The following is a 27,419-nucleotide window of genomic DNA, read 5'->3' on the forward strand; positions in this document are numbered from 1 at the left end:
TCTGCAATTGAAAGCGGAATTAATAGACCACCTGTTGCATAATTTTTATCTTGGGTCTATAAAAACCACTAGGGAAATTCGTCTTTTGGTAAATTCGATAATAAAGTCAGTGAGCCCTGCAATAAAACTTTTATCTTCAAAACAACTGATAAACTACTTGACTTTTCATATTGACAATAATTATCAACTTATAATTAATAAATAGTATTAAATACTCAACTTGGTATGATGATAAAAAAAAAGTATTTTCACAACAGGGTTTGTATTTCGTACAATTCCTTTACATCAGATTATTATGTACCAATGTAATTAAAGTATTGGAAGCAATCATCATTATTATCAATAAAACGGTACATTCGTATTAATGTAATTGTTAGTAAAGCTAAAATAGCATCCATACTTGAGCCACGAAACGCTTTCCACAAAATAAAACACCCATGTAACAAAGATCGCTTACTGTCTATTTTCTAGCCGAATATTAATCATCAGCATTGGAAAATATCAGAAAATTTTTTTATGGCTTGTAAAATATTACAAAATTTGATTAAAAACCTTTAAATACAAAAGAATAAATAAAAAAATTTCGTTGAAAATACGATGGCAGTACGGATATTGATAATTCCTCGTTAAACTTAGAATCAATTGATAAATAAATAAAAACATGTGGAAACTAAAAAACGAGGATTAACAATATGGCTGTATCAAAAATAGAGAGCAAACGTTTAACAGTTCTGATATCTTTACATTTAACTTCCATCGTTTTAACTATACGAGTAAAACGCAAAAATATTTATCAAATATTTGGTTACAACGTATAGCAACGAGTATAACACGCAAACTTATCTTTGGTGACAACAGATTTTGGTATTCTTGCATAAGTTATTAGGTACTTTCAATATTATTATCATTTGTTCTTTTTTTAAATAATCTTCCTAACAAAAAGTCAATTTCGGTTGTTTTCGGCTTTTTTTTATTTAAAAATTAATTTATTCAATAATACTTTGATTTATAAAAGTAAGAATTCCGTAGAAAAATAAATCACATATCTAACTCTTTAAATATTCTATTGAATTAAAAAAAAGTATTCATAATGAACCAATATTGAAGTCTTTTTTACAAAAAATATTATAACTGCATGGAGAAAATAATTAATTTGAGTAAAAAATCATTTTCAGTCTGAAGAAATGATCAATCAGATTCTTCCTATCAAAACCGAAAATTTCCGAAATCTTTTTGGCAGACTTGGCATAAAAATGTTCCATATAAAAATTGTATGAATTGACTATTACAGAAGAATAATTTAAACAAAATGCAAGATTGTCATTGAAAATCACCTGATATGCAACATATATATCAAATTGACAAATAGAATAAAATTCTCATTACTTCTCATACATACAAATGAAATGTTACACTACAAAGCAACGATTAAAATTCAGTTGATCTATTCTATACTACATCACAATCAAAGAATTATTAATAAAACAGCTTATGATATAAATAGTATATATAACATCCTGCTAACCACTACAGCACTCTATTATTTTATTATTATTATTATAAATCATTATTATCAGCATCATCATTGTCATTGATTAACGAATTGTGTACCTATATCAGATATCACATATCTAACACAAGCACGAATAAATATTTATGATAATAATTATTATTATGACAATTATATTACTAGTCATTTGTATATGCACTTAGAATACATTTGTATAATATAGTAAGAAAAGGATCGACCTTTGGTGTGCAATGAATTATAAAATTAACCGCGTCGACTTAATTATCTGGTACAGTACAACGGGTGATTAAAATTCTCATTAAATTTTCACCACATTTTTTCATAATTAAATATCAAAGTGTATAATAAATCAAAACTCATAAAAAAAATTTATCATTAATTTAATAATTGTTGTTTTTTCATCAATATTTACTTTTTTCAGTCTTATGAAACCCTACGCTATATTAAAGATCATTATTATCATTAATACATATTTAATAAAATATGTATGAATATTATTTTTATTTTCAAAAGGCACTGAATTTTTTTTTAACAATTGTACTGACCAGTGTAAAAAGAAATTATTTGAAGGCACTGTCACCAGTAACTTTTATGAAAGAAGATAATTTTTTTTTTCTAAACAGAGACGCTGTTTTTTCGAAGAAACTTTGATACTTTGGTAATGACTAGTTTTTCCTAATTCTATGTTATTGTATATATTTGAGAAAATATCCACATAATGGCTTGTAAAATGGGAGGCCTAAAGAGAACACTTGTATCGATGAATTGATTTAACAAATCAGTATTAAAAAATACTATGATTGTTACTGTTATGGCGTGATAAAAATCAAGCGTACTAGAGCGAGACACCAATCTATTCTGAGATTCCAAATGATTATATTAATTACAAGGTTATATTTTATCCTCCAATAAATATATTATCTTTGACATCACATACTCGTCGTAAAGGGTTAAAATTGGATCCGGTAATTGCTAGGTCGTGGTATAGACCTTGCTTTAGTGGGTGGCAGTGAAGAGGTTGATGCTTCACTGCTGGCAGTACCACCAGAATCACGACCTCCACTTTTGCTACTGACTGTGCTGCCAGTACTGAGTCCACGAGAAATGCCAGATTGTTTTCTGAGTGTGGCTTTAGCATCACCATCACTGAGTCTTCCATATTCACCAATGCGACGTGATGGTGGTGGTATCAACGAACGTCCCTGCGTTTCTCGATGTTTGACATCACTAATTACAAGTTTTTTCCTTTCTATTTCACCTAGACGTTCATATTCTCCACTGGAAGGTTTTTTGAGAGTGTTATTTTGCACGAAACTGTCAGCAACTGATTTTTTCCTACGTTGACCCTTGGTGTCAAATCTTCCATACTCTAGAGTACAATTCCCTGAATCACGAGTTTTGATCCCACTATCAATAACAGGCCCTGGATCAGATTTCTTTCGAGCTTCTGTATCACTTAATCGACAATAACGAGAATTAGCAGATTTCAAAGCTCTTGGTGGACGTGGCAGAGAACTTGGTGGCAAAGAACCAGCCCTACGTGGTTGATCACCTTCCTGCATTCTTTGTCTTTGCGAAGTCCTTCCCTGTTTTTCTAATAGCATCATATCCTCCGGTTTACCATCAGACAATCGCGACACAGTACCTTTAAATCTCGCAGATGTACTAGTAAATTCGATAATTCCACCTGTAGCTTCTGCGGAGTCGTCCAACAGACGGCTCTTGCTGGAAGCAGTACTGGAACTACCTGTGCTATCTACACCCGCCAATAGTGGCTTGGATATTTTTCCTTTTCGCGACGCAGTGCCTGGATTAGAGAATCCTGGAAAACAGCAAAGTGCCCGCTGAAAAAAGAGAAAAATACCCACGTTGGATAGGACCAGGATCTGGAATAAGGTTAGTGCTCGCCACAACAGCTCATGCGCACTCGATGATTCAATTTCAGGATTGTAGGACTCATGATTCAAGGAATTAGTTGGATCACTCAAGTCAAAGAAAACGTATTAATTCACCTCAAATCAACTCTGATATCTACTCTATTATATTTCTTTAGCTAATCAACATAACAATAATTTATAAAAAAATTATGAAGATGAAATTTATTCAAGTCTACACCGTAGTTTAAAATATCAATCGAATGTTTAAAAATTTTTAGTTAAATTAAAAATTTTATTTACCTAATTTAAAAATAATTCAAGTAGATAATTCCTCGGCTTAATGAGGACTTTAATAATTAAATAAAATAATGATTAATTATGGATTCCATTATTAGAAAAAGTCTTTAAAAATTGTTATAGTGCATTCCTAATATAAAGAGTGCATTAAAAATCAAGCATTAGAATTGAGAGCAACTTAATGATAATAACAATATTATAATTGCTCTCAATCTATATAAATTTTATCACTCCACACATATGCTAAATACGATACCTTGTTATTTGACCGTTTTATTTCTCATCTGAAAAATCTAATTACCGTTGCATCTACCTATTTATCTACGAACATAACTTGCGGAGTGTTTTTTCATTATACTAGTCTACATATCTAAAAAGAAAATATCCTACTTTCGATGGCTTAATTTTTTAAACATAAAGCAACATTTAGCTTTATAAAAAATATTTATATACGATTGAAAATAATTTACAATTTTTCTTTCATGCTTTACAAATGCTCAATGCAGTGCTTTATAAATAAAAACCGTTCAATTATTTAACTATTAAAAATTCTAACTATCAATTTATTTATTCTGTATACGGAAGAAATTAACTAAAATTTTTAGTTATTGTTTAGCTACTGACACAATAAGATTGTTTTGTTTAAAAAATTATTTTCAGTTAACTTAATGGCTGAATTAATTTAAGCTTAAAATGACAATGAATTTAAAAGAATTTTATAAATAAAGATGTCGATAAAAATAAATAAGTAAATAAAAAATTAATTAAAATCCTTAAACTACTTGAATACACTACACTGTGGAGATTCTGCCTACCTTACTGAGGAGCTGGGAATCTAGTTCTTTCAGTTGATCATCAAGGCTTTTGTTGGTCTGCTCAAAACTACCTTGTTTTCGATACTTATAGTCCGTAACACCATACGTTCCTGTACTGCCATATCCACTTGTTCCACCCAATACACTGCTTACTGATGACATACGTGAAACTACCATAAGACAATGCAGATGCATCGATCGATTTCGTGTCATTAGAACAATACATACCTAATTCTGGGGTACTTGTCAAACCCGTATGATCGGCTGATGTACTTGAATGAGAGGAATGTACAGCCGGATAACTTCCCACTCCACTGCAGCTACTACTGTCTTTGTCGTATGTGTGTTTTTGGAGAACTCGGATCATTGCATCTCTTTCTGCAAGCTTTGACTCAAGATCTTTCATTCTAAAGAAAAGCATAAAATTCAATAATAAAAAAGACTCATCTTTTTATTGACGTTTATGTTTTCACATAAATACCGAGATTCAAGGTCAGCCAACTTCTTTTGAGCTGCATGAACTTCATCCATATGCCGCATTTTCTCTGATCGTGCTTCGGCAATTAACTTTTCGGCATCTTGGCTTGTCTTCTCCAAGGCTGCAATCTTGGCATCCCTGTGATTATGAGAGTAATAAATAAAAAATATTACATAATACATCAGTTATAAAAACTCAATGTTAATTCATGATAAATATTTTACTTTGGAAGACTGGCGGCATCAATAGCTGCTTGACGTAAGGCACTTTCTTCTAAATATCTCTGTTCCCATTTTGCTACATCACCTTCGAGTGACATTATTTTTTCATCTTTTTCACGTAATCGCCGTTTTAATTCGGTCAGTGTCTCGCCATTAACTGATTGCTCGTTACCATGAGCTCCATTTCCACCTTCACGTAATTCCCGTTCTAATTGACCTCGCAATTGTCGTTCAGTTTCTTCTCGTCGGTCGCTGGAAGCTTGAAGAGATGATAATGCTCGCTGTAATTGTGCAACTCGCTCTACGTACACTTGTTTTTTACGACACTAAAGAATATAAATAAAGTTGTTACGGAGGTGTGTTCTTACTTATTATGTAAAAAATGCAAATATTTTTATGAAATCATACTTCTTCTTCTAAACGAACGACGTTTCCTTGTGCATTCGTAAGCGCTGTATCCAGAATGTCAATATGTGTTCGTTGCTCTTGTAACGTTGCCCGTTGTGCAGCTAATTCGATTTCTTGTCTATCTTTAGCTGCTGCCAATTCTTTATCTATAAGCAATCAATAAAAAGTATATAAATATATTTCATTTTATTGTATCCTGTTAAAACTATTTTATCACCTACTTTGAGTAATAAGTTGTCCAATCAATAATTCTCGTTGTGTCAATTCTTTTCGCATCGATTCGGCAATTGGTGGATTGTCTGACCGTGAAGATAACAAATCAATTTGATCTCTTAATGCTCTATTCAATTCAGTCAATCTCCGACAGTCATTTTGAAGCCTTAGCCTGGCTGCTCTTTCGAGTTTTTCTCTTCTCTCACAAGAAGCAGCCAATTCCTCGTGCACACGGTGTACTTTTGATATCTCTTGTTCCAATTTTTGTGATTTTGCTACTTTATTATAACACCGCTCCAACTCAAGCTTTAACGCACTATTTTCTTGGATTAAAATTTGAACCATTTCAGATGGAGGCCATATTTCTCTTGTGCCTGTATCAATTTCTTCTCTACCTTTTGTTTGAGGTCTGCATTACAATAAAGTTTCATCAATAAATTTAATAAAAACAGATCAATTGATATTCTATAAATAAACATGAACTTATTCAAACAATTACCGGGGTGAAGTAGCAGGAGAGTCATAGCCATCATCGAGCTTTCCAATCCTAGATAAATCTGGCTGCGATCTTGACAAAGTCAATTTTTCAGTAGGTCCTAACAACCTGTGTTTACTCTTCACGGGCATCAGTATCGAATTATAAGACGTCGGCGAACGATCGTTAAAATCATTATTATTTTGTTTGCCTCGATCATTTTCTCTGACTCTGATTTCCAAATTATTTCCAGGACTGGGAATCTTACTACTATACGAAGGTTTAACTTCTTTTGCAAGATGTTTTAAAACCTGTTTAATAAATCAATTATACTGTAAGTTATATAAAAATTATTTATCATACAAATCACATTATGCATACCTGAGATTGATTAAGATAATCGTCGGGAATATCATTGATTTCTTGACATCCACCATTGTTCGATTGTTCATAAAATCTTTCATCATGAGGCAAACTCGATAGGGACTGCATTGTTGGACTATTTGAATGACCTTTGCCTCCACCTTCACAATACAAGTAACCCACGTCACCATGATCTCGTACAATACTCGATAGGCGGCCAGATGGTGACCAACCGTTTTCATCATTAGCATTATGAATAATAAGTGTATTATAAGAGCTCGTTGATATATCAAGACTACTACGATTTGAGCCTACGCTCGTTCGATTGCTTAAATTATCTTTCAAACTATTTCTGTTGGAGCCATTGATACTGTCTTTCAAACTATTTCGATTAGAGCCATTTAAGCTTTCCTTCAGGCTGTTTCTATTTGATCCATTCAAGCTATCTTTGAGACTATTCCGGTTAATCAAATTACCCTGAAAAGATCATTATCATTAAATTACATAAATACTGTTTTGAACCGAAAGAATAGCATGGTTCTCCAATTTTACTTGAATATTTGGTATATTTTCTTTATGACTGGAAGATCTTGATGGACTTTGCTGTTGATTTTCCTGACCTTGAGGTTCTTGTCTAGCAGTGTGTCTTATAACATACCTTTCTTCATTACTTAAATTTTCGTTTGATGTTGATACATCTGTATCACTGCCACTTAAACTTTGAGGTAAGCCTGTTGCAATAAAAAATCCATAATGGAAACATGATAAATAAAATATAAATTGATTTTCCAGTGTATAAAAAAAAGCATTAATCACCTTGTGTAGATAATTGTTTGCGTTGAATATTACTGCTATTATTCGTAAAAGGTAGAAATCTACCAGTTTGTTGAAGAGAGCTCATTTTATATATTCATTTGTATATTTCAATAATATCTGCAAATAATTTTGATAGTTTTTTAAATAGAACTAAAAAAACAATTACAGTAATTGTACTACAATCATAAATTTAAAATTTATGATCTTAATACTTTAAAGACAGTTTAATAGCATATAAAATAGTGTTATCAGTGTTATCACTACTAAATAAACATTCAAATACCAGAATAATCCGACATGAAATTTTTTAAATGCCTTTTCTTTCCTTTCTTTATTATCATACTAACACTATACTATGATTGATTGAACGCACGAATGAGATAAAATTCCACAGAGTAGACAAAAAAAAAGATAGAGACAGTTATATTATAAAATAGTGATGAAGCAGAAGACTCTGACAGAGGTGTCAACAGTCTGGAATTCGGATAAGCTCAAGTTATCATTATTTGATGATATTCATTTGCAGACTTGAAATTTATCAAAATAATTAATTAAGTCTTTCGAAATCATTGTTACGCAGCAAGTAAAAAAGATTTTCCGCGTAAGATTAGTATTTTTAAAACATCTAAAGTCGGGAAGTTACACAAACAAACAAAAGAGTAACATTGATGTTTCCTTAAAGTACTTCATAGATTATTTCCACTTTGAAATTAAACTAGATCACTTAAATACACTGTTTTTCACTTACTTATAATAATGTGGATGCGAATAATACGTCAAAATCCTTAATATTTTCATAAATTAGTACACTTTATCCCGTCGTGCACGAGAAATAAAAATGACTGGTTGGCACATTCCTCGTCAGAGAGCGACACATGTAAAAAGAGGGCACTCTCACGAGTCACGACGGCGACCACTGTCTTTTTTTATGTTTCACAAGATAAATTCTATCTTTTTTGTACTCAGATAAATTTGGATGTACAGAAAGAGAGGGAAAAGCAAGAACGATAAAGAAGAAAAAAACAATCACATCAATTCTACATTGTTTACACTCAATGAAAGTATTATCATAAGAATTGTAAATCTTTACAAAGTTGCTTAATATTTACATCAATTATTCATTACATTCATTCGGGCAATCTTTCATAAAATATTTTATCACTGACTTCTACTACGATGAATAATATAACCAATCGAGCTATTTATCGAATTGTTCAATTACGTGCACATTATACTTTGCCGTCCTTGAACAAATATCATAAAATTCATGGGAGATATTTGCACTTAAAAGATAACTTGTTTATCAAATATAAAACGTAAAGTGCATGAAATGTATATTCTTTATCTGTTTTTTTCACTGTTAATTTTTGTAGGCAGTAATTCACTAAATAATACACATTTGAAAGTTGAGTTTTCTACTGAACCGGATAAAATGCCAGGAGAAGGAGATCAAGCAGCTAATATTGATTTCCATAATCTTACTCAAGCTCAAAAAGATGATAGTGTTTTAATTATTGATGTCAGAGAACCATCAGAGATCAATGAAACTGGCCAGTTACCTGGAAGTATTAATATTCCTAGTAAGCTATTTAAATTATGTAAATAATTTTCTTCCATCTTGGAAATTTAATTAATCAGTTTCTCAATTATTTAATTAGTGGCTAATGTACTAACCACATTGAATTTATCAAATGAAGAATTCCAAAACCAATTTAAAAAACCTAAACCTGAAAAAAATACTAAAATTATACTTAGCTGTAGATCAGGTATGAGAAGTGGCAAAGTGCAAAAAGAATTGCAAAAAAATGGATACAATAAGTAAGAATATTTCTATATTTATATAAAAATTAGTTTATTGATTTTTTATATTATTAATGCTTATCTTTGTTTCTAGCACATTCAATTATGTTGGAGGATGGCTAGAATGGGAGAGTAAAACAAAGAAATAATCAACATCAGATTTATATAAAGATCAGAATGATTTATACAATTAATTTTCAAATTGTAAAATTCATCTATCAATTATATTTACATTTTGAAAAATTAAATAATAAAATAAAATACTTATAAATAATATATGAAAATATATACATGTGTACAGCCGTTGATTACTTTGATTGCTCTTGAGAAATTTTTTGATGCACCATCTCTCTAAACTGCCCCAATATAAGATTTTCTCTTTTTTGCCTTTCTTCTTTACTGAACATTGCCAATGCTCTCTTTTCATCAGCTGAGTAGATTTGATTTTCTTTACGAATACGTACAGCCTCCATTCGTCGATGCCTGATTAAACGAAATTTATATGAATTATTTATCAAGTTCGTTGATTTGAAAATTATCATTATAAAGATTAATGAAAAAAATATTAACCTGCTTCCACTCATTACATAACCAACAGACTCATAAGCAGCAATTTCTTCAGAAGTGAGACCAATTTCACCTCGACGTGGGATACGCTTGCCTTCGGCAATGTATGCAGCCATGGCTGCACCTTCTCCGGGTAATAATGCTTTACCAAAGTCTTTAGCAGATAGTGTGACATGCTGTTTCTGTACAGGCCCTACTACACTCTCATCTCCACTATCTTCTGATGATGATCCTTTTCTTTTTTTACTTTTTGTTGTGAAAGCAGTCTTTTCTACCCACTCGACTTTCTCTTCATCTGATGAATCATCACTGGAACTACTGTCTGACTTCTTCTTCTTCTTTTTTCTCTTTTTCTTCTCTTTTTTTGCTTTTTTCTCTTTCTTTAACTTTTTACTTTTCTGGAATGAAGTAAAAAAAATGTATTCTCATGTAATTACAATTTTTTTTTTCCATAATAAATTTAGATTTACTATTTTACCTTTTTCTTTTCCTTCTTTTTTCGTTTTCGTCCATCTGGAGAGGCTGGGACTCTAACAACTTCTTCATCATCATCTGAGCTATAAGTATAAAAACCATCATTAGAAATGATTAACAGCTTGCTCGTTAATTTTTTCGATATTTTTAGTCATATTTAATATTGTGTATAAATGTTATTAAGCTAAAGAATTTTGATATTTGAATAAAATATCCAAAATTGTTTTTAAAAATAAAAATTTATATTTATTATACGGTTTGCTACTAGAAGTGAGGTTAGTTAAATTATGTTGAATTCAGTTAGATTCTCGATGATGAAATATAATAACATATTCGGTATTAAACGTAAAAATATCTTACTCTTCAATTCTTGTTGGAGATTTTCCCCATACCCGTGGCACTCCAATAAATCCAATTTGTTCTCGTTCTCTTCGTCTTGCGTCCATTGTCATTTCATTTTTGGAGTTTGTCAACAATGTAACCGAATTGAACTTTGTCACGAAACCCGCAATCATCTGAAGTTGTCAATAACTACACTATAGCTTTGTTGCTGTTTCATGAAAACCGGAAATATAAATGGTCGTTCATGAAAATATGGCCTGACGACGATATTATGGCAGCGTTGTCGTAGTGCGAATGTACCCGGAAAAAATAGCCTGCGAGATAAGCAAATGTCTCGTGAGGAAGTAGTTTCCACTTTTTCAAGATCAAAATTAATTCCTAGATTATTTCAGTGTCGTAAAGGTTTAGATATTGAAAAATATTTAACTATTGAAGAAGAACATGTTGACGAAGACGATTCCGAATATCAGGTTACGAATCAGCGTCAAATATGTACGAATAATTATAAACCAAAGAAAAGAACTAAAAAAAATAAAACACGAATAAACCAAGTTTTAGATCTCACTGAAGACTCTTCAAAGTCTTGGGGCGGATATTGTCAATCTATTAATGGAATATATGAAATTCCGGTTACTAATAATGGCAACGACAAAAGTACAGATACTGAAACGGTGGAAGATATTGAGAAATGGTTAAAAACTCGGACTGAATCAATATCAAGCATCGAAATGGATCCAACAAAGTGTGAAGTGGACGAGGGTGTTGATAGATATTTAGAAGCTGAACTGTCACATTCATTTTTAGAAAAAGATCCAGATGGTTTGTCCATCGATATTGATTTATCTGATAAAAAATTAAGTTTAGGTTACGATCCTATTCTTCAAGAATTGCAAAGTGAAAAACTATTAGAAGTCTGTGAAAAAGATGGTTTTATACTCCCAGAATTTCAACTAGATCAACTGGATGGATTACCTATTGCACCCAATGATATGATGGTAGCTGGAGAAATTCTTCCATCCACCAGTAGTCAATCGAATTTAGCTATTAATAGCCATGCAGATATATATTCTGATAACGTAAAGAAGCATAGTAAATGTCTAGATACAGATAATATTGGTGATAAGTCTGATGATGTGAACGTTTATACTTTACCTGAAGAATTTATGAATTCTGAGATAAAACAATCTTCAAGTAATGAAAATCACGATAATTTGCATGATTTTGATGAGGAAACATCAAAAATACTTGAAGAAATAAATTCAGTCAATTCAACAGCTTCAATAATTGATTCTGAAGTTCAAAACTCATCAATCGTTGAAGAAGAATTAAAAGAAGCTCATAAATTTAAGCCCAGTATAATGAAGAAATGTCCAAAAGTACCTGAAGAAATGCATAATTTTAATAATACGGATGAAGAAATTCAAGAAGACTGCCAGAATGATGAAAAAAATAATGTTATGACTATCGTTGCTATATCCACTGATAAACGTTCAAACATGACTCAAATAGTTATTAATACAGATAAAGGAGAACAAATTTATAGAGGTAAAACATCAGAGCTGATGGAAGCCACTGGTTACTTTTCGAAGCTTCCTAAAAATAATATAACTTGGAATAATTTAACAACAAATAATGATATGAGCCCACCTTCAAGTAATCATGAAATAATTATATCAAATGCTTTAGAAGAGCTAGGATACACTGAGGATAGTTTGGTCTCTGTAATTCTTCCTGAAAATCGAAGAACGTGGATTTGTCCCAGAGAAGAATGTAGAAAAGAATTCAATAGATTGTATGCGCTTAAAAGTCATCTATTAGCTCATCATGGGATTCGTCCGTTCAAGGTTAGTTGTGTTTACTTAATTTATTAGTCATTATTTATTCATTAAAATTAATTAATTATAAATATTTTTTAGTGTGACTATGAAGGTTGTACTTGGGCATTTCATTCAGAATTCAAGTTGAAACGACACAAGGAGACGCATTTAAAACGCAAAGATTATGTTTGCCAAGTGCCAGATTGTAACAAGCGTTTTACAACAGTATACAATTTATGGACGCATGAAAAATTACATACAAGACCGAACAGAATAGTTTGCCAAGTTCCTGAATGTGACGAAAAATTTCAAACTAAACGAGCTCTTGAGTTACACATGAAAACTCATGATCAAAGTCATGCACCTTACGTATGCTTTCATGAAGGATGTGGCAAACGTTATTACAGCAGTAATGCTTTAACATCTCATCAAAGATGCCATAGTTATAAAGAAGTTGATATTAAATGTTCATGGCCAGGATGTGGAAAAATATTCGATAAGCCATGTAGATTAAAAGCACATTTGCGATCTCATACAGGATCTAAACCTTATCTCTGCGAGTTTCCAGGTTGTCCATGGGCTTTTACGTCATCTAGCAAATTGAAGAGACATGAAAAAAAACATACTAATGATCGGAAATTTGTGTGCGATGTTGATGGATGTAGCAAAGCTTTTATGCGTTCAGAGCATTTAAAAGAGCATAAATTAACACATACTGAAGGCCGTTATTTTCAATGTTATTTGTGTGATGCTCGATTTTCTGCTAAAAGTAGTCTCTATGTTCATATAAAAAAGCACCAGACAAGCAAAGAAGCTTTAGATAATGCAGCAGTACAGTCATTATTAGATGCTAAATTAAGTTTTGGAGAGAAAGACAATTTAGAAGATTTTTACAATGAATTACCAATTGAATTGGAAGCAGATCTTACTAATGAATCATCACAAGAAATATTACTGGTCAAAGCTAATGTTGAATCTACCAATGATATTTCTAATGATAATATAGGAGTTGATCACATAGCTACACCAAAATTAAAGTTTACTTGTCCTGTTGATACATGTTTACGATCCTACATGACAAAAGCATCTCTACGAACACACATGGTTAAATGTCATGGCGAACGAACAAAACAAGAAGCATCCCTAACACCACAAATGGATTACATGCTATTTACTGGTGAAGATAATGCTCAAATACCACAAATTGCTGTTGATTCTGAAATAGCTAATGTGTCGCTAGATACATCCTGTTTACCCGAGCCGAAACCACCACCGCAAAGTTCTGTGAAAAAATGCACAGTTGCTCATAGTGATATTGATCAAAAGGTTAAAAAGAATCATGGAGCAGCTAGAACAGGACTTGTTTATTCAGATATACGAAAAATGAAAAAAAATAATGCAACACTGAATTCTATTGTTGGACCATCAGATGTTGTTCTTGGTTCAGCCGATTTGGGAGAAGGTTTTTTCTTGCATGAAGAATTGACATCAATGTATTATGAAGATGATATGGTTGGAACTCCAATTTTATTGCTGGATTCAGCTGCACCAGAAACAGCCATGAATCTACGCGATCTTGAGTGACAATCGTTACTTTTATTTTAATATGTATATGTATATTAGTTAGATTTTTGACATTGCCTGTGATCAAACAATGGCATCATTTAGCCTGCATTCACATATAATCAGCTCATTATTAGTTTTAAATTGTTATTTTTTATTAATAAAACGTTGATATTTTTCCATAAATGTTGTTATTAATTTCTTTGTCAATTGATATATTTGTACATACCAATTACTTATATTAAATACATTTATACCTAAGTCTTTATTGAAAATTCATCATACTTATTTCCAAAGTCGAACACAAAAAATCAATATACTTTGGTAAATACATAATTTGTTTTTTTTAGAAAATATATAAAATTCAATCTTCTAATTAATTTTCACGGAAAATTATTATTTTTTGAATAAAAAAATACCCTAGTACCAAAAAAATTTCTTTCTAGTATAAATAACAAATAATAATACTTTCTTTGGGATTTATTCCTTCTTTGGAATGACGGAAATATTTTAACAGTAATGATATTAACATATAAATAAGTTTTAAAATTACTTATACATACAATCAACATACGACAAAATTATTCGTATCTTCACTCTATTATTATTCATGTTATTGATGTATCTATTAATTAATTATCTAATTATCATATTATAAAATGAGCATGGAAGATCTACAGAATTATTGATCAATTTCATACGATTTCTACATCTCTAGGTTTCTGTAATTGCTCATTAGTAGGTGACGTAGGTGAATTTTTCGTATATTTATTACCTTTCACAAGCATTCGATCCCATAAAGCTGCTAAATAACAAAGAAGGCAGTGAACAGCTATTAAAAAAAATATCCCACCTGCTGCAACTAAAAGAGTCATTCCTGGTTTTTTCCAGTCTAATACTTTATAAATGTAATGGTAGCCTCGTTTATCAAGGCCACCAGCCGCATAATAAATTACCGAAAAAACTAAATAAATAAGGACTATCACCACACACCACCAAAAATGTTTCAACTTAATAGGAACATTGGCAACACACAAGTCTGCTATCATCAGTAAACTATTACATACATGAAGCATAATATTAAGAGGATCTATATGATGAATCTTTGAATCATAGACAGCTGCCCAATAAGCGACAGTCACAGCGATTGCTAATGTTGAAGTAACTGTATATAAAAACCAATAAACTTTTGCTAACTTTGTCATTTCTAAATTAGTCGCATCAAATCCAACAGTCTTTTGAAGTTTCCATCGTTTAGTAACTAGAAATGCTCCAAATATTGATTGTGTGACACCAAACATCAAGTCCCAACTGGTGAGGTAAATTGCCCATTTGTGATTGTTGCCTTGAGGTTTGGCACTACCAAGTTCCCACAGGGAACAGATGACAATTGTAATCCATGAGAGACATATCATCCAGCGATATGAAAGGTACCAAGCTGCTACGTGCCTTTGACATCTTGGTTCAGAAAATGATCGTGCATGCACTACGTCTGATTTTGACTGCAGCCAAACTCGACTTATTTTTCGACATAAAATTTTGTTTACCATGGCTCGACGACCTGAAAGAGAAACCGAATTAATGACATTGAATAACATAAAAATCACTCAAATATGTTATATAATAAATTATTTAAATCACTTCACTAACAAAATCCTTGTTAACCGATTTATAAACTAATTTAACAGCTTCAATCAAATTAACTACTAAAGAGGAGTGTATAAAACGGATGAAGAAATTTCATAAATGAAATTACAACTGACTTCGAACGTGACAGGAAGTCAAGAGTTTTATTACCAGCCCGTATCATTGATACAACAATTATCATCAAAGAAAAAGATAAAACAACGTACAATTAGTATCTCTGACAATCTACAGCACAACTCAGAGTACAGTAAACTTACAAGTGCTCAGTTGGATCACCAATAGCCATAATTTCTTCAAGGACAATGGTCCTGATAATTTATAAATCATTTTGCTAAGAATTGTTCACATCAGTTTTATAGAAATATCAGTAAAAAGCCGACCAGACTAATCGATAAACAAAAAACACATTGAGATTCAGTGAAGCCCGAGTTTTATGTGATTATCAACATTCAAACAGCTGATCGCGCCTTATGCCTATGTTCATCTCCCTCTAGCACTAACCTATTATACGAAATGCATTGAGCAATAAATGGTTGAAACATTTTCATTTAATTTGTTTATGTAGGCAAAAAAATGTTTTATATTTGTAAAACTGAATTGAAAAGAATCAAAAGTGCACTTAGAATTAATAATAGATTGAAATAGAATCGTTTTTATTTGAAATATGTTGTTATGTGGGAAAATGCATCCGTTAAGGTTAGAATATTTTTTTTCAAGATATGTATTCTTGGTAATATGACGTTAACTGCGTGTCAGCAACGATAAAAAACGCGCGATTTGAAGCGTCTGTGTCATTCTTTAATCTTCAAAAACTGCATGCCGCCATTATTACGAAACTTGATTATTTCATGAATTAATTGAATCTGTCTAGCTTTCATTTGATTCTTCATATCACGTTTCTGAGTTTTTTTTAACAAAAAATGTTAATAATAGAATGAATGCCATTCGAATAAATGTAAATTCGCAACTTCTAAATGTTTTCTCAACGTCAATACACGTTTGCATTCTTAGAAATAAATCGATTCTGAAGATCAGAGAGCATTTTGAAGTGATAATATGTTTATTTCTTCGTTAGCCTAAAAAAACATATCGTTTCTTGAATGTGCACTTATATTTAGTAATTAAAAAACACCTCAATCATTCGTGATGATAATTATTAATTCAATGTTAAGTTTTTTATATAAAAAATTGTCATGATTATTTCAGATATGTCAATTGTTTTTTCGTCTTTTTTTCATATTAATAACAGTCAATACAAAGTCGATAAAGTATTCTATTTCATACAAAAGAGTTCCATAGAATTGTAATTGGAACCTGAATCAATTTTGAGTCATCAAGAAAAATTTAGCAATGATACAAAAAAACAATTATGCTGAAATATTTTAAGTAAAAGTTAAAAATTTGTCTAAGTAATCATATACAGAAATAAGATATTAAAGTGAACACAAAACGTTATTATTTTGTAAAGACTTTTCCGGAGGAAATGAATTAATAAAATGATGATAAATATCGAGTAATACTGAAATGATGCAGTGGCTACGGCTACTGTCAAAAGTAATTAACCCTGATGGTTTACGGTTGAGGTTCACACGACGAATGGCTCACGCTACCATCTGCAAAAGGTCGCGGTCATCCGGTCAATCAATCTATACTAATTTAACGTTAATTCGTAACAATCTTGTCCTATTATGTATTACCATTAAGCCGCGTGAACGCAGGTAATTCAGTAGTTCGTTAGTTTAAAAAAATTTTTAATCGAGTTCTTGTGACAATTTAGAATTATATATTTATATTTATTATCAAAATAGCATCATATCAGAGCTCCATTACTTGATAGCCCAAGCATCCATGATACAAGAAAACACCTGATCAAATTTAAAATTATCGATTTCAAAATCCTAGAAAAACATTTAAAAAACACGAATTGCCGTACTTGACTATTAATTTCTTAATATTTTTCATTTTTTAAAAATAAGTTTTACACTTTATTATAACGCAACATCATAATTATTTTATTTATTTATTTATTTTATTAATTTATTTAAATCAATGGACCCTGATTGGGACTGGTATTCAATACTTCCATTTTATTAAGAGTAATGTAAAGTTTAAATTAAATTTGATCATAAAAGTTGGTGCGTTTAAGAAGATATATTTTTTATTATAACACACTGAAATCTATGAACATTACAACAACCTTTTTTATTTTGTCTAATGATGGTCTATGACGCATTAAATAATGTAATTAATTTAAGGAAGTCATAATAAAGTTGAAGATTATTTTCATCTATCAATAAAATTTTTGCATTGAAGTAATTGTTTTTTTTTTGTTAAATAAATGAATGTTTTTATGTAGTATATAGACGCAAAGTTTAAACTATATCTTGATCGTAAAAATTGGTCTGTTTAATAGTATGTCTAAAAAAGTATTTATTACTATGATCAAACGAATGTTATTAAAGCTACAACGACATTTTTTATGCTCAACTATGACGCATGGATTGATCTTATTGATAAGTTAATTAAATAAAAATTTTTTCTCCTATTTTCACATAAAATTAAATATGTACATTTTGAAGAAGCATTTTTTTATGTCATGAAAGCTTGGATTTTTATCTTTATTATATGAATAAAGAATGGGTTTTTTAAATATACATTAATATGATTTTATGTCATTCAATAGAAGTATTCTATCGATTATAAATTTATATTTTATTAAATGATTGATTTTATTGATTGTGATAAAAAATTATATTGATAGTACATTATTAAATTAGTCAATACTTCCATTTAACACGTATTATTACTTGACTTTTGAACAATTGACACATTTACTTATTTTAGGAGTCATCATATATGACATGTGATTATTAGGATGAAGATCCACGATTTTTTGGTTAATTTAATTACTCCAAAAATGTTACCATCTTATACAACTACTCAGACTAATTCGTTTACTTGATTAATCACAAACAAAAAAATTCTATTCATTGTTTCAAACATCAAAGAATATCCACTTTTTAATGAACTATCAATATCACTTTTCAACGATTTTCAATTTTTCTAGAGAGTTAACTTTCTATACTTCTGTCTAAAAGTATCCGAAAGAACGAAAATATTGAAAATATTAACCTGATGAAATTTGGCAAAGCAAACTAACGGAAAAATAACTTTTGTTTCAGAACATACAAAAAAAACGTGCAAAACTGAGTATTTTTAATATATAAAAAATGATTTGAATGATTGATAACACCACAAACGCACCATAAAATGATTTAGAATTGCTAAAATCACTCTTCTTTTCAGCAGGAGTAATACACAACTGAATAGAACTAAACTCCGAAGCCTCAGTATTTCCAGGTGACATCTTACTGATGTAGTTGCCCTGCACGTAGACACTCCATAACTACCGGCCGGTCACAGGCTTAAGTACGAAACTTCGAACCATTAAACACATGGTCTCCACTCTACGTTAAAATCAATATCAATCCATATATTACCCCCGACATGGGTACGACCGTTGACACATGGCATCATCTCAATGCGTGTAGATTGATGTCTCATAGGTCGTCGTACTCTTGAACATGTCTACTCGTAAATTTGTAAGAATCCAGAATTTTGCATACTTTTTACCTTTTCTATCATTAAAATTTAACAATAACTTGTTTCATGACCGATAGCATTATAATTACGTATGAACTTATTTATAATGAATGATAATGTTTAATGAGCAAATTAAATGATATCAAAAACCATGTATTCTTTACAATATTATTGCTGGTCATGTTTATGCATGTTATATATACAAATAATTACTTAATTAACCTATTATTATAATTAACGATCGTTATAGTAATAATAACTTATGAACATTCAATAACACATATAATATTTAAAATCGACATATTTTCAAATTTCTCCATTTTTTCAAGGAAAAATCTAACCAAAAAATCACAACTTGAGAAAGTGAAATGATAAATTTAAAAAATTTCTTTTCTTATCTCTTAACAGAAAAAATATTATGAAATAATAATTGAAATCAAACAATCAGTCAATATAAGATTACGATATTTTCTAACAAGAATACATAAATACATACGATAAAATTTAAATTATTAGTTGTATCACTTTTGTTTACATTCTATTTCAATTATTTTTTTTCTTATGTACATACTACAAGGTCGTCTACGATCATGGTGTTTATATGACCTATAAATATTATATGAGCTATAAATAAATGAATAAATTTCAATTTTAAAAAATTCATCTTTTATTGTACAGAAAAAATATATTACAACATGTATTGCTGTTACAATAACCCAATATTGAGCGAACACGTGAAACTAGGATTTTATAAATATATCCACAGTAACCGACGTTCCGGCTTGTCTTGTGTACCAAAAATAATCAGATTTCGTTCGATGGCTGTAGCCGGTGCGGCATTAGCGAGTAGTAGAAGCAATGGAAATCATTTACAATCACACATAGTAACTTTTTGGATAAAACACGTGATATAACAGCCAGAAATAGTATTAATTAATAAATAGTTATGTGCTATCTTTCGTTAAGAATTTTGTTATTATTATTTATAGCCGGCGGGAGTCTTGCTCGAAATGGACAAATGTAAGTTTCTAATCGTCTATATTCTGACTTAATATTGATATAATTATGTACTACAAATAAACCTATTAAGAGAAATTAAAATTAAAGCCTGATTGAAATTTCTTTTGTTTCAGTGTTGATCGTTGGGCAGAGAATCTTGGTTCTGAATTATGGGAACTAGCTAATGCTGTAGCAAGACCTGATGAACTTAAAACTGTACGTATTGAATGCGTTTCAACTATTTTTACGAACAATAAGATTAAAAAGAAATTAGGGAAGATGACAAATTTCTAACTTAACTCGTTAGCTAATTCTTATAACAATTAGTTACATGATAAAATAAATAAGAAGTAAACAAAATACTTACATTCTCTGACTGACCTTAATAAAAATTGACTGAATCGTAACTTATTATAAATATGTACTGTAAAATTACCAGTTTTAACTGATTCATAGAAGACAATGTTTGAAATCATTTCTATCTATTACAATGTTGATCTTAATGGTAAATAATTTTAACAATACTGATAACAACCGTATAAAACTGACCATTTCAAGAATAAATTATCACTTATAATTTGTTGTCATTAAGTTTTCATTCATCATTTAGTCTCATTAAATCTTTTCTTCAATTTTAAAGAAATATAAACTTATGAATACTCGTGTGGAAGATAAATCTGGAGAAGAGCTTATTGACATAATAAGTGAAAGCGTAGGACGTATGCTAAGACGTAAAATGGATGCTGTGAAATGTATCCTTAAAGTAGCTGAAGAAGCTGCTGAAGAATGGAATTCTACAATTGTTACAAACATTACCTACTACTCAGGAAAGTATAGCACAGTGGTTGGAAAAAAACCTCCTACTTTACCAAAAAGTATAGAGAAAAATATGTATCGTTATAGGTAATTACGACTCTCTTTGTCATTTTTATCAGAACTTAACTCATATAATAAGAACAAAATTTACATGATTTGTTTTTAAATTAAATATTACATTTTTAATAAATCATCTAAATTGTTCAACTAATGCATATTTAAATTAAAACAAGAAAAATGTATTCTTACTTATTTTCAAGTGAAGATAATTAAATGTCATCTGAAGAAAAATGACAACTATTATATTATTCATGCTATTTTCATGTTTCCTTTTCAAACAGGCTTCACTGTTACATGTATTCATTAGAATATTAAAAGAGTATTGCAAATTTGACATGTTTAGATTGCATAAGTATCTTAAACAAATTAAATCAGAAGTTTCATTACAATTTAAGAACAACAGCCTGTCAAAATTCTTCAGAAGAAATAATTTGACGTTGATTGTCTTGCAAAACTCTATAAATCTATTTATAAAGTATTGTTACAAGGCTCTAGTAATGTTTGTATACTCCATAAACCAAAAATATGAATGAATAAATTATTAATTTTAGAGAAATGGAGCTAAACCCAGATTCTCACTTTTATAACATCCCAGTGAATACCAGCCACTCGTCGGTGCACATACCAACGAATGTTTATGATTTTGGCCCAGCAGTCGAAGAAGCTATTGGATGGTCAGAAGCATTGGATGATGTGTTTAGACAAAATTACCAGTCAGATCCAGCTTTATCCTGGCAATACTTTGGATCTATAACTGGAATGCTCCGTCAATATCCAGCAATGCAGTGGAAAACAGCCCAAAATCCTACTGATGATGCTGCTGACCTTTATGACTGTAGAATAAGAAGTTGGTTTATTGAAGCAGCAACTTGCAGCAAAGATATGATTATTCTTGTAGACTCTAGTGGCAGTATGACTGGGATGGGATACACTATTGGTAAGAATTCACTGTGTCATGCTATTTAATTCTTTAATATCTTGATGATTTGAGTGCTTATTCAGCACTCGTTGATTTTTCCGGAGTGCATCATTTTGATAATAAGCAATTTATCCAGGCTTTTCTTGCTAACATTTGATCATTTTCAAGCCAAAAGATATAAGAAATGAATTTTTTTATTGATAATAATTGAATAACTGATTTTTATTTTAGCTAAGGCAGTCGTTAACTCCATCTTAGACACGCTATCTAACAATGATTTTGTAACGGTTTTACAATACACCAATGAAACCGACGAGGTCGTACCCTGCTTCAAGGATAAATTAATTCAAGCTACTCCAGAAAATTTACAAACCTTCAGAAATATGATGGAAAAATTGGATCCATTAGAGGTCGCCAATTTGACTGATGCATTTACTAGAGCTTTTAGTATTTTAAAAACTTATAGAGAATCTAGAGGTTGTGGTCCAGATACTCCTTGTAATCAACTTATCATGTTAGTTACTGATGGAGTTGCTTCAAATATATCAGAGGTAAATTCAATTATTATAACTTTCGCTTTATTAAATTGAATTATCTAGCTGAAAAAAATATTCTACAAAAAATTCATAACGAAAATAAGTGACATTTTAGTTAAGAAATAAATGAAAACTCATCTTTAATAATATTAAATGAGCCTTACAAATGCTGCTGTGAAATTATTTACTCAAAGATTCTTTTTTTTTAATCCTAAAAGGCCTTAAGGGTAATTTAGTTAACATATTTTCTTTTTTGTAGATATTTTTCTCTAGTTATAATATTGTTCTTTTGCAAACATTTTATTATCTTCCCAGTGAGAAGTTATTTAAGAGTTAAATTATTTAAAATAATCTACATTAAAAATAATCATTTAAAAAATTAAATTTGACAAAAAAATAACTCAATTCAGTATGTAAATATTTGTCATTAACTGAACTGTAAAAATTAAAAACCTTCAAGTTTAGTTATTTGTAAACACGCAATGTTATCTAATAATTTAGTATTCACGTTAATTTAATATTCTCATTTCTCCAATAGGTTTTTGACGTGTGGAATAGACAAGAGAATGGCACAGCAATACCAGTGCGTGTCTTCACTTATCTTTTAGGTCGTGAAGTTACGAATGTCCGTGAAATTCAGCTGATGGCCTGTGAAAATCGGGGGTACTATACACATGTCCACACCCAGGAAGAAGCTCAAGAACAAGTACTCAAATATATTCCTGTTGTTGCTAGGCCTTTAGTTCTTCAAGGTTACTACCATCCAGTTGTGTGGACACACACATACACAGATGTTTCGGTAAGAAAAATGCGCTGATAAAGCGATAAAATAAACTGAAGAAATCATTTTGTCTTTTGGATCAAATGGCTTAAATTTCACATGCATAGAAGTTAAAAATCAACCATTATGAGAAGGTGTTTTATTTCAAGATATATTAATCCTTTAGCACAATGAAATTCTCTTCAAAATTAGTATTTCAATAAAGTTAACAAAATTAGCTAATGAGAGGAAAATAGTAAGAATAGGTGTAAATATTGTAGACTTAGTAATGTAAGACAAATAAATGAATCCTATTAGAACCCAGCACTTGCCTCATGGCTGTGGCTTGTGATGAACCACACAGAGCAAAAATCTCGTCTGGAGAAGTACTTTGAAGGCAAGAGTCAAGGAGTGAGAATGAATGAAGATGCTGTCTACATTAAGCAGGTTTACAATTCCCCAAAAATAATCTTTTTCTATACCCCTGTTGTATTCCTTGCATTTGTAGGTTCGCACGTTTGATGGATTAGTTTAGGTGGATTTAATTGCTAACTTTCTCGTTAGTTCCCTCTAACATTTATTTTCCTCAACCCTTGTCTTGATGTATTCATTATCTCAATTTACATATTACAATTGAGATTATTCATTGTTCATTAATCTCATTGGTCAGTTGAATTGAACGTCTGATTAATAATAATGTACTATTAAAATAAATTAATGAATATTTTGTTTCTTCTTTTACTCAGCTGGCGAAAGGCGAAGATGTACGTCAAGATCCAGGAATTTTTAATACAACTTCTTGGCAAGAATATAGACTTTTAACATCAGTGAGCATTCCAGCGTTTGACCGCAAAGGAAACCGTAATAACGAAACGAGACGTGCTAATCTCCTTGGAGTGGCTGGCACTGATGTACCCATAGAAGCTATAGAAAAGCTTACACTACCGTATAAACTTGGCGTCAACGGCTATGCATTTATTGTCTCTAACAACGGTTATGTCATCTTACATCCGGACTTACGTCCAGTTAGTGATGGAAAATTAAAACTTAATTATAATAGTGTTGATTTAACAGAAGTTGAAATATTAGATGATGGAAAAGGACCCAGGTAAACTTCAGTGTTTATAAATGTCGATGAAATACAAAATTAACTAATTTGTAAACAATAATGTAAATAAATTTTTGTATTTTATTTACAGAGATCCAGGACCAGAAGTTTTGGAATTGAGACAAGCTCTGGTAGATCATCAACATGGTAGTTTGAAAAATGTACCGGTTAAATTCCATTATGATGACAGTCGAAGAGTAATGCTAGAGAAACGAGATTATTATTATGCACCTCTTCCTGGAACTCCTTTTGGAATTGCTGTTGCTATTCCTAATTATGGAAAAACTTGGATAAAGGTAATCATTGAATCATTTATTGAAATATGTGTCTCTATATCAAAATTATTATACTATTATAAAGTGAAGTTATAAAATAACTTAATACAGTTAGTAAGAAAATAATGTATAATTTGAGATAAATTAGATTAAAACAAGTTGAGAATTAAAATAAGGATCAAATCACCTTCTAAAAATTAACTTACCATTTCTCATTTAAAAAAAACATTTTTTTCCAAGGTAACAAATGAAATAGAAAAAAACCGTCAAGCTGGAATAAACATCTCCGACTTTTTTTCCAATGACCGCTGGAGAGTCCACCCAGGCTGGGTTTATTGTAGATTTCATTACCTAGAAGGTCACGAGTTCCCAAATCCTGAAGCCGAAGTGCGTTATTTTCTTTGGAAACTCGGTCAACCTGATTGGAAATGGTCTGATCAATATATGGCATATGATATTAGTCTAGAAGATGAAGATGAACCAGACTGTGGAAGAACAGTTCTAGAACATGATGATTACTATTGCAATGAAGAATTGATGCAAGTGTTAGTTTTTGATGCTAAAGCAACAAATGAAAGTTTTGCTGGAGAGTTCAAGTATAAAGATGAATACACAGAAGGTCTTGCAAGTATCTACAAAGTTTTTCTAAGATTTGTTGCTACTCAAAGTGGATTTACTCGATGGCAATATATTGAATCTGATTTTTTGGAAGAAGTTAGAGAATCTATGGAATTTGGAGACCTTCATAGAAGAGCTGTCAATGAACCTTGGTATAAAGGAGCGATATTTCAACATCAAATTAATCCAGATAGTGTTTCATTAACTGGTAAATTTGTTCTCTTTAGAATAGTTTTATTACTTAATAGCTTATTAAATTTTTATAAGACCTAATTAGAGATAAAGAGAATACAAAGTCTCTTTAATCACATTAATAAATTATTTATTTATTTTAATTGAAAACAAGTAGAGGTCAATAGGCTTTATTGAAAACGTTAATATTATTCATTAACCAGTTAAGAGAAAAACATAAACTTTTCAGTACCCTGGAATGCTGGACCTGATGCCACAGTAACAGCTTCCATGGCGATATTCCCACGAGACGGAGGAAAAAATGCTTCAGCAGCAGTGGTTGGTTTCCAAATGCCTATGACTGCAGTTTATCAGCGATTTATTGATATTACTTCTGTAACCAGTAATCCAGAAATGGATTGTTCACACGCTTGGATGGATTGTTATTTAATTGATCAAAACGGTTTCGTGGTTTTATCAGAAGCTCACAACGACACTGGACAATTTTTAGGAACTGTTGAAGGTGCAGTAATGAAGTCAATGGTCCTTCAAGGGTATTTTAGTGCTGTAGAAATCTACGATTATCAAGGGCTGTGTAAAGATATTGTATGTATAGAACACTATATGAAGTTATTGATTAATCATTCTTAGTTAGATAAAAAAATAATTCGACAGTATTTTTAGGGGCTTGAAGGTAGTGCAAGTTTCCTTAGTACTCCCCTGCATCATCTAAAAAATTTATTTTTCTGGATCGTTGCACGGACTTTTTGGATTCTTTCACAGTTTGTGGATATTCCTGAAGTTTTATCAAGAGCACATTCAGATGATGACCTTCCAGAGAAACCTAAACCGCCAGAGGAAGTTGAAATCAGATTCGCATGTGATCAAAAAAGAACATTATATATTATGAATCAAACGATGGCGTTAAAACAAATAACTAATTCATCAATTCAATGTTCGAGGCCATTTTTTGCTCAACTAGTGAGTATATATTTATGTCAACGCTAGTATTATTTTATTTAATTCACTGATCACAAAAAAAAATCGGTAATATAGTTTTCTTTTGCAGCGATAATCGAAATTTATTGAAATTTCGATTATCGAAATTTCCAAATTTAAAATTAAATTTGAAGTATAAGCTCTGTTATCATCAATCATAATTATAAAAAACTTTATCTTGTCGCAATAAACTTATCAAGAATATTTTCAATATTTCGGAGAATTCTTAATTAGATTTTTAAAATATTTGTTTCTAAAGTTATTTTTAGATTAATTATCTAGTATATTTTTGTTCTAACGCTTAATTAATATGTTTAGCTTAAAAAAAAGTATATTCTATTTTCTTGAAGTGCTTTCAACATTGCTCCAAAAATATTTATAATATACTCTTTTGTTTAGGTACCCTACACCAATCTTCTTTTGGTCGTAGTAGATACTTTGTATCCAACATGTTATGAAAGATTAGAAGTATTACCTGTGGAAATAGATCCATCAGAGTATACTAATGATACCGAGTTAAAGCCCTGTCATAAAAAGAAATTAAATGATCTACCACGCAGACGTCTTGAAGAGTGTTTTACAGAACACCCGTTGGAAGATGAAATAGACGAATGTGGACGAGGAATAAGACTGCATAAATCAAATGCTTTATTATTTATTTTAGCAATTTTAAGGATTATTTTGTAAGCTCTAATGGTGAAATAATTATTTATACAACGTATACGACTGACTATTTAGAAATCTCCCCTTATTATCGTACATAAAAAGTATAATATATTTCCCTTTACCCCAAAACATTTGTTGTTACGTCTAAGTTGTCATCTGTGTCGTTGACGCATCAGCTGTGCACT

General features: G+C 30.7%; 6 protein-coding genes across 17 annotated transcripts; 3 read left to right on the forward strand and 3 right to left on the reverse strand.

Annotated features, from left to right (window-relative positions):
- Positions 1–243: 243 nt before the first annotated feature.
- On the reverse strand, positions 244–8,641 carry LOC118066488 (uncharacterized). 3 transcript variants are annotated; one of them, XM_035082553.1, is made up of 12 exons: positions 8,243–8,641; positions 7,495–7,611; positions 7,231–7,409; positions 6,697–7,155; positions 6,340–6,626; positions 5,849–6,249; positions 5,628–5,773; positions 5,223–5,545; positions 5,002–5,136; positions 4,749–4,927; positions 4,521–4,672; positions 244–3,375 (listed from the first exon to the last, which is right to left on the reverse strand). In XM_035082553.1, the coding sequence occupies exons 2-12, from the start codon at positions 7,577–7,579 to the stop codon at positions 2,482–2,484; spliced, it is 3,240 nt and encodes a 1,079-aa protein (XP_034938444.1). In that variant the 5' UTR covers positions 7,580–7,611; positions 8,243–8,641; the 3' UTR covers positions 244–2,481. The 3 variants fall into 3 exon arrangements, with proteins under 3 accessions (XP_034938444.1, XP_034938441.1, XP_034938443.1); XM_035082550.1 differs by having other exon boundaries at positions 4,521–4,690; XM_035082552.1 differs by lacking the exon at positions 8,243–8,641 and adding an exon at positions 7,778–7,981 and having other exon boundaries at positions 4,521–4,690.
- Positions 6,610–9,565, forward strand: LOC118066491 (rhodanese domain-containing protein CG4456-like). Of its 5 annotated transcripts, none has more exons than XM_035082560.1 (4): positions 6,610–6,649; positions 8,868–9,074; positions 9,153–9,312; positions 9,389–9,565. In XM_035082560.1, the coding sequence occupies exons 2-4, from the start codon at positions 8,927–8,929 to the stop codon at positions 9,441–9,443; spliced, it is 363 nt and encodes a 120-aa protein (XP_034938451.1). In that variant the 5' UTR covers positions 6,610–6,649; positions 8,868–8,926; the 3' UTR covers positions 9,444–9,565. The 5 variants fall into 5 exon arrangements, with proteins under 5 accessions (XP_034938451.1, XP_034938448.1, XP_034938450.1 ...); XM_035082557.1 differs by lacking the exon at positions 6,610–6,649 and adding an exon at positions 8,117–8,555; XM_035082559.1 differs by lacking the exon at positions 6,610–6,649 and adding an exon at positions 8,416–8,551.
- On the reverse strand, positions 9,441–10,893 carry LOC118066490 (NKAP family protein CG6066). The gene is made up of 4 exons (XM_035082555.1): positions 10,696–10,893; positions 10,340–10,418; positions 9,865–10,259; positions 9,441–9,777 (listed from the first exon to the last, which is right to left on the reverse strand). Exons 1-4 carry the CDS (start codon positions 10,848–10,850, stop codon positions 9,603–9,605), a joined length of 804 nt encoding a protein of 267 aa, XP_034938446.1. The 5' UTR covers positions 10,851–10,893; the 3' UTR covers positions 9,441–9,602.
- Positions 10,894–10,947: 54 nt separating this feature from the next.
- On the forward strand, positions 10,948–14,243 carry LOC118066489 (zinc finger Y-chromosomal protein 2-like). The gene is made up of 2 exons (XM_035082554.1): positions 10,948–12,521; positions 12,594–14,243. Exons 1-2 carry the CDS (start codon positions 11,007–11,009, stop codon positions 14,076–14,078), a joined length of 3,000 nt encoding a protein of 999 aa, XP_034938445.1. The 5' UTR covers positions 10,948–11,006; the 3' UTR covers positions 14,079–14,243.
- Positions 14,244–14,449: 206 nt separating this feature from the next.
- Positions 14,450–19,154, reverse strand: LOC118066438 (protein rolling stone-like). Of its 5 annotated transcripts, none has more exons than XM_035082476.1 (2): positions 18,969–19,154; positions 14,450–15,618 (listed from the first exon to the last, which is right to left on the reverse strand). In XM_035082476.1, exons 1-2 carry the CDS (start codon positions 19,069–19,071, stop codon positions 14,753–14,755), a joined length of 969 nt encoding a protein of 322 aa, XP_034938367.1. In that variant the 5' UTR covers positions 19,072–19,154; the 3' UTR covers positions 14,450–14,752. The 5 variants fall into 5 exon arrangements, with proteins under 5 accessions (XP_034938367.1, XP_034938371.1, XP_034938368.1 ...); XM_035082480.1 differs by lacking the exon at positions 18,969–19,154 and adding an exon at positions 18,837–18,949; XM_035082477.1 differs by lacking the exon at positions 18,969–19,154 and adding an exon at positions 15,962–16,377.
- Positions 19,155–20,083: 929 nt separating this feature from the next.
- Ca-Ma2d (Ca[2+] channel Muscle-specific alpha2/delta subunit) lies at positions 20,084–27,289 on the forward strand. Of its 2 annotated transcripts, XM_035082474.1 has the most exons (13): positions 20,084–20,327; positions 20,441–20,522; positions 20,947–21,209; positions 21,734–22,119; positions 22,333–22,652; positions 23,176–23,436; positions 23,716–23,844; positions 24,144–24,505; positions 24,597–24,801; positions 25,021–25,606; positions 25,820–26,175; positions 26,254–26,550; positions 26,968–27,289. In XM_035082474.1, the coding sequence occupies exons 1-13, from the start codon at positions 20,254–20,256 to the stop codon at positions 27,253–27,255; spliced, it is 3,609 nt and encodes a 1,202-aa protein (XP_034938365.1). In that variant the 5' UTR covers positions 20,084–20,253; the 3' UTR covers positions 27,256–27,289. The 2 variants fall into 2 exon arrangements, with proteins under 2 accessions (XP_034938365.1, XP_034938366.1); XM_035082475.1 differs by lacking the exon at positions 23,716–23,844.
- The last annotated feature ends 130 nt before the right edge of the window (positions 27,290–27,419 follow it).

The sequence above is a fragment of the Chelonus insularis genome, unplaced genomic scaffold (genome assembly GCF_013357705.1).
Source record: "Chelonus insularis isolate UGA/USDA-ARS -01 unplaced genomic scaffold, ASM1335770v1 contig_346_pilon, whole genome shotgun sequence".
In the NCBI taxonomy this organism is placed as follows: Eukaryota; Metazoa; Arthropoda; class Insecta; order Hymenoptera; family Braconidae; genus Chelonus; species Chelonus insularis.